A 12067-nucleotide genomic window follows, 5' to 3' on the forward strand; every position below is an offset into this window, starting at 1 on the left:
CCAGACTATAGAGTAATCTATAGTCCAGACTATAGAGTAATCTATAGTCCAGACTATAGAGTAATCTATAGTCCAGACTATAGAGTAATCTATAGTCCAGACTATAGATTAGTCTATAGTCCAGACTATAGAGTAGTCTATAGTCCAGACTATAGAGTAGTCTATAGTCCAGACTATAGATTAGTCTATAGCCTAGACTATAGATTAGTCTATAGCCCAGACATAAATATTTAAAAATTCTGCGATTTCAAAATACCGCTTAATTTGGGAATTCTGATAGTTAAATTTCTGGCAACTCTATTATACAAAAACAACATAAAGCTTTTAATATAGAAAAGCAATTCCAACCCAACTGTTATACACTGTAGTAACAGTTGTATGAATGTGTTATAAACACAAATAAAAGCTTTATTTATAAAAAGTTTTTTGTTAGTCGCTTTTATTTATAAATAAAGTTCATTATTTTTATAAAATAAAGCTTATAGCAATCACATGGTCCTGTGGCGCAATGGATAACGCGTCTGACTACGGATCAGAAGATTCCAGGTTCGACTCCTGGCAGGATCGCAGACAATTTAATTTTTTATATTTTTTTATTTATTTATTTATTATCTTATAAATAATTAAACGATCAAGTTCAACAAGATCAAGAGAAATAGTAAAAGTAATGAGACGAAAAAAAAGTTCAATGATTTCAATCAATGTTTTTTATTGTATAGACAATGATCATAAATGTTGTTGTAAAAGTGTTTGACAGTTTACACCTCCCCTTAGCAAATGTTTACATTTAAACAATTTGTCTAGATTTTGTTTTAGCGATAACTCTTTAGTAGTGACATTTTATATTTGGTTGGTACTGATTTATATGGTGAATTATGAGTATAAAAACAAAAATGTTATTAACGAAATTATTTTTGAAATAAGTTTGTTTATGTTTACAATTCAAATTTTCAAAATTTCTCATGTTTAAACTAAAGGCCCTCCCTATTGTAAAATGTTTTTTCTTTAAGTTGTTAAATTATGCACAGTAAATAGAGAGTCGATATATAATAAATTTATTTACAAATTTATGCCAGTGCGGGCAAATGTGTGTTTAAATTTTGTTTTTATTCAAAGTTATGAATTGTGTACTTTTTCATAAAAACGTGATTGAATTTGCATTAAAAATTGTCGTTATTTTGATAAAATTAATTATATATTTTTTATTTAATCTGTTAAGTAATTGTTTATATTTTTTAACAGAAAGTATAAGTAATACAGCGGTGTTAAAAATTAAACTCTATCAGACTGTAATCGCTGTATTATAAACTAGCTTATAGATAAGACTAAAATATAAACTAGTCTATAGACTAGTCTATAGACTAGACCATAGACTAGACTATAGACTAGACCATAGACTAGACTATAGACTAGGCTATGGACTAGACTATAGACTAGGCTATGGACTAGACTATAGACTAGGCTATGGACTAGACTATAGACTAGGCTATGGACTAGACTATAGACTAGGCTATGGACTAGACTATAGATTAGAATAGATTAGACTATAGACTAGACTATAGACTAGACTATAGACTAAACTATAGACTAGACTATATATTAGACTATAGACTGGACTAAAGACTAGACTAAAGACTAGACTGTAGACTAGACTATAGACCAGACTATAGACTAGATTATAGACTAGACTAAAGACTAAATTGTAGACTAGACTATAAACTAGATTATAGTCTAGAATATAGATTAGAATATAGACTAGACCATAAACTAGACTATAGATAAGACTATAGACTAGACTAGACTAAAGACTAGATTGTAGACTAGACTATAGACTATATTATAATCTGGACTATAGACTAGACAATAAACTAGACCATAGAGTAGACTATAGACTAGACCATAGACTAGACTGTAGGTTAGACTATAGACTAGACCATAAACTAGACCATAGACTAGACTATAGACTAGACTAAAGACTAGATTGTAGACTAGACTATAGACTAGACTATAGACTAGACTATATACTAGACCATAAACTAGACTATAGACTAGACTATAGACTAGACTATAAACTAGACTATAGACTAGACTATAGACTGGACTATAGACTCGACTATAGACTAGACTATAGACTAGACTATAGACCAGACTAAAGACCAGACCATAGATTAGACTATAGACTAGACCATAGACTAGACTATAGACTAGACAAGACTATAGACTAGACTAAAAACTAGACTAAAGACTAGATTGTAGACTAGACTATAGACTAGATTATAGTCTATACTAAAGACTAGACCATAAACTAGACTATAGATTAGACTACAGACTAGACTATAAACTAGAATAAAGACTAAATTGAAGACTAGACTGCAGACTATATTACTTATAGTCTGGACTATAGAGTAGACCATAAACTAGACTATAGATTAGACTATAGATTAGCCTATAGACTAGACTATAGACTAGATTATAGTCTAGACCATAAACTAGACTATAGATTAGACCAAAGACTATACTATAGACTAGACTATAGATTAGGCTATAGACTAGTCTATAGACTAGACAATAGACTATAGACTAGACTATAGACTATAGACTAGACTATAGACTATATACTAGACTATATACTAGACTATAGACTAGACTATAGACCAGACTGTAGACTAGACTATAGACCAGACTGTAGACTAGATTATAGACTAGACTATAGACTAGACTATAGACTAGACCATAGACTAGATTATAGACTATACTATAGACTAGACTATAGACTAGACTATAGACTAGACTATAGACTAGACTATAGACTAGACTATAAACTGGGCTATAGACTAAGCTATAGACCAGACTATAGACTAGACCATAGACTATACAAGACTATAGACTAGACTAAAAACTAGACTAAAGACTAGATTGTAGACTAGACTATAGACTAGATTATAGTCTAGACCATAAACTCGACTATAGATTAGACTATAGACTAAACTGTAGACCTGAATATAGACTGGGTTGTAGACTAGATTATAGACTAGACATATAGACCAGACTATAGAATAAACATATAAACCAGACTTTAGACTACACTATAGACTAGACTATAGACTCGACTATAGACTAGACTATAGACTAGATTATAGACTAAACTATAGACTAGACTATAGACTAGACTATAGACTAGACTGTAGACTAGACTGTAGACTAGATTATAGACTAAACTATAGACTAGACTATAGACTAGACTATAGACTAGACTATAGACTTGAATATAGACTATACTATAAACTAGACTATAGACTAGACTATAGACTAGACTATAGACTACACTATAGACTAGACTATAGACTAGACTATAGACTAGACTATAGACTAGACTATAGACTAGACTATAGACTAGACTATAGACTAGACTATAGACTAGACTATAGACTAGACTATAGACTAGACTATAGACTAGACTATAGACTAGACTATAGGCTAGACTATAGACTAGACTATAGGCTAGACTATAGACTAGACTATAGACTAGATTATAGACTAGATTATAGACTAAACTATAGACTAGACTATAGACTCGACTATAGACTTGACTATAGACTAGACTATAGTCTAGACTACAGACTAGACCATAGTCTAGACTATAGACTAGACTATAGTTTAGACTATAGACTAACTATATTATGGACTATATTCCATATTATAGAATAACAAAATGTATATCACCCTAAACATAAACCCAACAATGATTACTGTTTTCTCCCTTACTGTTAGAGACATATGTATGTTAAATACTTAACAGACAGCTGTAAACTCTAACTTAATAAACGTTACATTTTATTTTTATTATATTTGGGTTTTTCTTTTAGTTTAACATATAAACCGTTACACTTGGCAATCGTTTCTCTGAACTCACATACACAATGACACACATACATAAATTTTAACAGTAGAGGCGCTTTGTTTTATTATTGCTGCTACTGTTGTTGTTGTTGTTTATGTAGAGTGTTGCTGACTTGACCAATAAACATCATTAATTGGCGTATCGAACAATTTTTGTTCATAATTCAGTTGCACAGTAGATGTTATTGTAAATGGTGGCAAAAAACAATCAAACAAATACAGTAAAGAAAAGTTTAATAAAAGAATTAAAAAAAAAAATACCGATCATTGGTAAATTAAGTAATAAAAAAATTAATTAAACAAAATAACAAACAAAGAAAAACAATTAAGAAATCAATGAAAAAAGTGCAAGAAGTTGCTTAATAAACTAAAAACAAAACTTCTAAAACTAAATTTTAAAAGAAAATAATAATAAATATTTACAGGCGGATGTTTTAAGTAACAAACAATCAATTAAAAATGTATAATTTTCTAGTTTTATGTACAATTATTTTCTAAACAAATATTTAATTGATAGTGTTTAAATGTTAAACAAATAATAGAAAATAAAACGGTAGTTAGTTTATAAAAAAATCACTCAATTCTCTAGAGTAGAATTGCATTAAACGTGTAAATTTGCAATCTTGTAAAAAGAAATTTAATTAAATTAAATTATGTTTTTCAAATGGCCCGCCTTGTTGTTCGTTATAATTATTTTAAATTTCTATTTTATTTCTGTAAAATCGGATATAAATATAACAACAAATAAATTCAGCAGTTTAAATAGTAATTATAAATATACTACTGATAATTCCTACAATGCCAAGGACAACAACAATAATAATGAAAGCAGCGATAGCAGCAACAACAGTAATAATAATAGCTCTGGTGGCGATAATAGCGACGACAGTCCAACAAAAACAGTACAAGAACCTACAGAGAATTCTTTAGCACCCCCGCATATTATTTTTATTTTAGCTGATGATTTAGTAAGTTTTATTTTTGCAAAAAGTTAAATTATTAAGTTCAGGAAGTTTAAAGAGATATGAATAGTTTATATTTACACAAGGCTGCTAGAGATCATAATGTAGTCTATATAGAAATTATACTTAGTCTTGTATATATCGATACTATGGTCTCGTCTACATAAAGACTATAATCAAGACTATAGTCTCGTCTATATGGATACCATAGTCTCGTTTATATAGAGACTATAGTGTCGTCTATATAGAGACCACAGTCTCGTCTATATAGATACTATAGTCTAGTATATATAGAGACTATAGTCTCGTCTATATAGAGACTATAGTCTCATCTATATAAATATTATAGTCTCGTCTATATAAAGATTATAATCTCGTCTATATATAGACAATAGTCTCGTCTATATATGGAATTTAGTCTCGTATTTATATAGACTATAGTCTCGTCTATATAGAGACCACAGTCTCGTCTATATAGATACTATAGTCTCGTCTATATAAAGACTATAGTCTCGTCTATATAGAGACTATAGTCTCCTCTATATATAGACTATAGTTTTGGTAGTATGTGTTTGAGCACCACTGGTTTAAAGTGAGAGCTATTCCTAAGACGATCTGAAGATTCGGCCTGTCATGAAAGATTAATATTCCATGTTGCAATAGCGATAAAAAACTACTAAGAAAGAAGAGCTTGCGAAGTTTTGTACAATTCATAGAGACTATAGTCTCGTCTATATAAAGATTATAGTCTCGTCTATATAAAGATTATAGTCTCGTCTATATATAGACTATAGTCTCGTCTATATATAGAATATAGTCTCGTCTTTATATAGACTATAGTCTCTTCTATATAGATACTATAGTCTCGTCTAAATAGAGACTATAGTCTGGTCTATATAGAGAATATAGTCTCGTCTATATAGATACTATGGTCTCGTCTATATAAAGATTATAGTCTAGTCTATATATAGACACTAGTCTCGTCTATATAGAGACTATAGTCTCGCCTATATAGAGACTATAGTCTCGTCTATATAGAGACTATAGTCTCGTCTATATAGAAACTATAATCTCGTCTATATAAAAATTATAGTCTCGTCTATATAGAGACTATAGTTTCGTCTGTATATAGACTATAGTTTCGTCTGTATATAGACTACAGTCTCGTCTATATAGAGACTATAGTCTAGTCTATATAGAAACTATAATCTCGTCTATATAAAGATTATAGTCTCGTCTATATAGAGACAGTAGTCTCGTCTATATATAGACTGTAGTTTCGTCTATATATAGACTATAGTCTCGTCTATATAAAGACTATAGTCTCGTCTATATATAGACTATAGTCTCGTCTATATATAGACTATAATCTCGTCTATATATAGACTATAGTCTTGTCTATATAGAGACTATAGTCTCGTTTATATAGAAACTATAGTCTCGTCTCTATAGAAACTATAGAATCGTCTATATAGAGACTATAGTCTCGTTTATATATAGACTATAGTCGAGACTATAGTCTCGTTTATATAGAAACTATAGTCTAGTCTATATAGAGACTATAGTCTCGTCTATATAGAGACTATAGTCTCGTCTATATAGAGACTATAGTCTCGTCTATATAGATACTATGGTCTCGTCTATATAGAAACTATAGTCTCGTCTATATAGAGACTATAGTCTCGTCTGTATAGAGACTATAGTCTCGTCTATATAGAGACTATAGTCTCATCTATATAGAGACTATAGTCTAGTCTATACAGAGACTATAGTCTCGTCTATATAGAGACTATAGTCTCGTCTATATAGATACTATAGTATCGTCTATATAGAGACTATAGTATCGTCTATATAGAGACTACAGTCTCGTCTATATAGAGACTATAGTCTCGTCTATATAGAGACTATAGTCTCGTCTATATAGAGACTATAGTCTCGTGTATATAGAGACTATAGTCTCGTCTATATAGAGACTATGGTCTCGTCTATATAGAGACTATAGTCTCGTCTATATATAGACTCTAGTCTCTATATATAGACTAAAGTCTTGTCTATATATTCCCTCGTCTATAGTCTTTCCTATATAGACTCTATAGTGTAGTTATTATAGAGACTTTCTTTAATATGGAGAAAATAGTCTAGTCCATATAAACTTTTTGTCTATATAGATACTATAATATCTAGTCTAAATTCTTAAATACTAATGAAACAACTGCAATATAAGTTTAATAAAATATTTACATTTCCTCAGGGTTTCAATGATGTTGGATTTCGTGGATCTTCAGAGATTCCAACACCAAATATAGATGCTTTAGCATTTTCTGGTATAATATTAAATAGATATTATGTAAATCCAATATGTACACCATCAAGGTCAGCATTAATGACGGGAAAATATCCAATACATACGGGTAAGTAACAAAATTTAAGAGTTTCTTTAATAAAACATGAATTTTATATTCATAAATCTATATTAGAAACTCATATATCTTTATAAATTTAGACTATAGTTGAATTTTTATTAATAGGCATGCAACATACTGTACTCTATGGTGCTGAACCCCGGGGACTGCCTTTAAATGAAAAATTAATGCCTCAATATTTCAATGATCTCGGGTAAATGTGATAATCTGTATAAAATTTAATGAGAAATTCTAAATTTTAATTGTTCATATAGATACTCTTCACACATAGCCGGCAAATGGCATTTGGGTCATTATAAACGTGTCTATACACCACTCTTTAGAGGTTTTCGTACTCATGTAGGCTATTGGACGGGTCATCATGATTATTTTGATCATACGGCTGTAGAGTCACAACAATGGGGTTTAGATTTAAGAGATGGTAGTAAAATTTATTACTATTATATGAGGATTTATTTTTAATTTTTCGTTTCTTTTTTATCTAAAGGTTTGGATGTGGGTTATGATTTACATGGTAAATATACCACTGACTTGGTAACAGAAGAATCTTTAAGGGTTATAGCAAATCATAATGCTTCAAGTCCTTTATTCTTATATGTCTCACATGCCGCAGTACATTCGGGTAATCCGTATAATCCTCTACCAGCACCCGATGAAGCAGTTGCCAAGTTGCAACATATTGGAAATTATAATAGAAGAAAGTATGCAGGTAAGTTGATGATTACTGCCTCTATATAGTAGATACTATAGTTTCTATATTCGAGACAATAGTCTCGAGACTGTCTCTAGAAACTATAGTCTCTATACATTCGTTGCTATAATATTCATATTGTTAACCTTAAAATCTCTATTAGTCGAGACTATAGTCTCTATATTGTCTAGTATAGGTTCTATATAGTCGATACTATAGCTTCTATAGTCAAGACTAATGTTGAAACAATAGTCTCTATATCGTCGAGACTCTCGGCTCGTCAAGGCTATATCCTCTACATAGTCAAGACTATATTATCTATGTAGCCGACACTACAGTCTCTATGCAATTCATACTGTATTCTATATATGGTTGAGACTATATAGACTCAATGTAGTTGAGGTTATAGTTTTGGTATAGTAAAGATATAGTCTTCGTATAGTATAGACTATTGTCTCTATAAAGCCAAGATTAAAGTCTCTATATAGTCGAGAGTGCATTCACTCTGTAGTCGAGACGATAGTCTTTCTGTTGTTGAGACTATAGTTTTTCTGTACTCAGGACTATAGTCTCTTCGTAGTCGACACATAGAGACTATAGTCTCGACTATATAGAGTCTTCAGTCTCGTCTTTAGAAACTTTAGTCTAGTCTATAAAGAGACTATAATCTCGTGTATAAAGAGACTATTTACTCGTCTATATAGAGTCTTTAGTCTAGTCCATATAGAGACTATAGGCTTGTCTATATAAATACTATAGACTCGTCTATATAGAGACCATAAACTTGTCTATATAGAGTCTATAGCCTAGTCCATATAGAGACTATAGACTTGTCTACATAGAGAATATTGACTCGTTTATATAGTAACTATAGTCTATATAGAGACTATAGTCTCGTCTATATAAAGACTATATTCTCTTGATATAGTCTTTATATCGTCTAGACAATTGTCACTATAAAGTCAAGATTATAGTCTCTATATAATTGAGAGTGTTGTATCTCTGTAGTCTAGATGATAATCATTCTCTTGTCGAGACTATAGTCTTTCTGTTGTCAAGACTATAGTCCTTCTGTACACGAGACTATATATTCGACACTATTTTCTCTATACAGTCGAGACAATTGTCTCTATATAGTCAAGACTATAGTCTCTATACAGTCGAGAATACATACCTTTCAAACTCTGCCTATAGCTTTCCCAGAATTTGAGGCTATAGGTTCTATATAGTAGAGACTATATGCTCTATATAGTAGAGACTATTTGCTCTCTATAGTAGAGACTATAGGCTCTGTATAGTAGAGACTATAGGCTTTGTATAGTAGACACTATAGTCTCTATATAGTCGAGACTATTGTCTCAATATAGTCAAGACTATAGTCCCTATACAGTCGAGAATACATACTTTTCAAACTCTGCCTATTGCTTCCCAGTATTTGCAATTAATTTTACCCTTTATAATAAATTAAATATACAATTCGGGTTGAGGGTATAAAATGTTTGACTAAAACATTGGAAAATATCTAATTAATTCAATTAAAAATTAGCAAACAAATAATAAAATAAATAATAAGTAGTCAACGTTAGACTGTATGCATGCAATTGTACTGAATTCATCCATTACTCTCATTTTTATTTGTTGTAAGCAATTAAATCATATTTTTGCAAAATTCATACATTCCCACAACAACACGTCATATCATTACAAAGAAGTGCAGAATCAAAATCAGCACTAATTACATAATTCACATTGACATCACTGGAAAAGACACGGTATCTTTATGATATCTTTATGTGTGTGTGTGTTGAAAAAAAATAATTAGTTATAATTAATTAATGTTAACTATATCATAAACTTTAATTTAATATTTTTTTTTTATTATGTTTCAATCTTGAAATTATTACAGCGATGGTTACCAAACTAGATGATTCAGTTGGACGCATAGTGCAACAATTGCAAAAGCAAAAGATGCTTAATGATTCGATTATAATTTTTAGCACTGATAATGGTGGACCGGCAGAAGGTTTCAATTTAAATCATGCTTCTAATTGGCCTTTAAGAGGTGTTAAGAATACTCTGTGGGAGGGTGGCATCAGAGGTGCGGGTTTAATATGGTCACCACGTTTGAAAAATACTAGAAGAGTGGCTGATCAGACTATACATATAGCTGACTGGCTACCCACTCTATTGACAGCCATTAAGGGAGAAACGTATAAGGAGTAGATATCAAAAATGAATTCAACTTTAAATTTCCAAACTTAAACATTATTCTTTTCTATATGTAGCAACATTTCCCAGCAATTGGATGGCCTTAGCATATGGCAAGCCTTATCTAATGACGAAACTTCTCCACGTCGTAGTACACTCCATAATATAGATGATATTTGGGGTAGTTCCGCTTTAACTGAAGGTGATTGGAAAGTCGTTAAGGGTACCAACTATAAAGGTGCCTGGGATGGTTGGTATGGACCGGCAGGTAATCGTGATGCCCGTTCATATGATTATAAAGCTGTACGTTCCTGTTATGCTGGTCGTGCTTTGGCTACACTCAATATGTTACCCACCCCAGCTGATATAACACGCATGCGCAGCGAATCGAATATAGATTGTACCGCGCGCAGACCTTATCTAAAACAGGGAACTGTATGCAAACCGTTAGTGAAACCTTGTTTGTTTAATATTAGAGATGATCCCTGTGAGATATATAATTTAGCACAAAAGTAAGTTGAAAGTTTAAAAGCTATGTATAAGCGATATTAAACTCTATATATAGTCGAGAGTCTTGTCTCTCTATATATAGACAATAGTCAAGTAAATGTAGTACCTATATATACTAAAGTCAGTATAAAGAAGTACAATACTTTAGTCTCGTACATATAGACTAAAGTCAGTATAAAGAAGATAATGCATTCTTTATATAAATATAAAGCGACTATAGACGTCTCTTAATAGATCAGACTAAAGTCTTTATATAGATGAGTATGCAGTCTCTATATAGTTAAGTCTATAACCTGTATATAGAGTCTATAGTCTTCATATAGACGAGAATAAAGCCTCTATATATAGTTTCTACATATACGAGACTAAAGCCTCTATATATACCAGACTAAAGACTCTATATAGACTTAACTATCGGGATTATAATCTCTATAGCTGAAGTATATGCAATACCTCTATATAGAAACATCCACTGTAGACGTCTCTTAATAGATCAGACTAAAGTCTTTTATAGACTAAACAATAGAGACTGTAGTATCTACATATATAGGTGAGACTAGTCTCCATATAGAAGAGTCTATAGTCCCTATATAGATAAACGTAGTCTGTTTGTAGAGAATGTTATACTTTAATATAGTCGTTATAAAAGTATCTATAGTTTAAGTATATACAAAACCTCTATATAGAGTTATAAGTCTCTATGTGAACAAAACTAAAGTTTCTATTTGTTTTTTTCTCCAGATATCCAAATATTTTAGAGGCCTTACTAGAGGAATTAGATAACTATAATGCTACAGCTGTGCCGCCCTCAAATCTGCCCTTAGATCCCCGTGCCAATCCCAGTAGATGGAATTACACTTGGACTAATTTTGGAGATTATGAAGAATATCAAAAATCCTATATGTTAATAGGAGATTTTTGAAACCGATCGAACCGATTACAAAACGAAATTAAGAGCGATATTCATTTACATGTAATTAATAATTACTATGCAATAAAATTAATTAATTATTTAATATAAAATGATTGAAACTTAAAATAAAGGCTCTATAGAGTAGAGACTATAGCCTCTATAGAGTCTCTATATAGTATAGGCTCTATAGAGTAAAGACTTTAGGCTCTATGTAGTAGAGGCTATAGGCTCTGTAGAGTAGAGACTATAGGCTTTATAGAGTAAATACTATTGGCTTTATAGAGTAGAGACTATAGGCTCTATATAGTAGAGACTATAGGCTCTATATAGTAGAAACTATAGACTCTATATAGTAGACACTATAGGCTCTATATAGTAGAGACTATACCCTCTATATAGTAGAGACTATAGGCTCTATACAGTAGAGAATAAGAGCTCTGTATAGTAGAGACTATAGGCT

General features: G+C 31.1%; 1 protein-coding gene and 1 non-coding gene across 2 annotated transcripts; both read left to right on the top strand.

The window, feature by feature from the left end:
* The first annotated feature begins 494 nt into the window (after positions 1 to 494).
* Positions 495 to 567, top strand: Trnar-acg. Its single transcript has one exon. It is a non-coding gene; the product is annotated as a tRNA-Arg (tRNA).
* Positions 568 to 4013: 3446 nt separating this feature from the next.
* LOC111682424 (arylsulfatase B) lies at positions 4014 to 11728 on the top strand. Its single transcript, XM_046955331.1, has 8 exons — positions 4014 to 4868; positions 7114 to 7273; positions 7391 to 7478; positions 7540 to 7706; positions 7773 to 7994; positions 9883 to 10195; positions 10262 to 10696; positions 11436 to 11728. Exons 1-8 carry the CDS (start codon positions 4554 to 4556, stop codon positions 11614 to 11616), a joined length of 1881 nt encoding a protein of 626 aa, XP_046811287.1. The 5' UTR covers positions 4014 to 4553; the 3' UTR covers positions 11617 to 11728.
* Positions 11729 to 12067: the final 339 nt, after the last annotated feature.

Source organism: Lucilia cuprina, chromosome 6, assembly GCF_022045245.1.
Source record: "Lucilia cuprina isolate Lc7/37 chromosome 6, ASM2204524v1, whole genome shotgun sequence".
Taxonomy (NCBI): domain Eukaryota; kingdom Metazoa; phylum Arthropoda; class Insecta; order Diptera; family Calliphoridae; genus Lucilia; species Lucilia cuprina.

Excerpts from the sequence above, each read along its gene's own strand:
- LOC111682424 (XM_046955331.1), top strand. The coding sequence starts at position 4,554 with ATGTTTTTCAAATGGCCCGCCTTGTTGTTCGTTATAATTATTTTAAAT. Across the intron at positions 7,995-9,882 it reads TAATAGAAGAAAGTATGCAG|CGATGGTTACCAAACTAGAT; the intron begins GTAAGTTGATGA and ends AAATTATTACAG. Across the intron at positions 10,196-10,261 it reads AAGGGAGAAACGTATAAGGA|CAACATTTCCCAGCAATTGG; the intron begins GTAGATATCAAA and ends TTCTATATGTAG.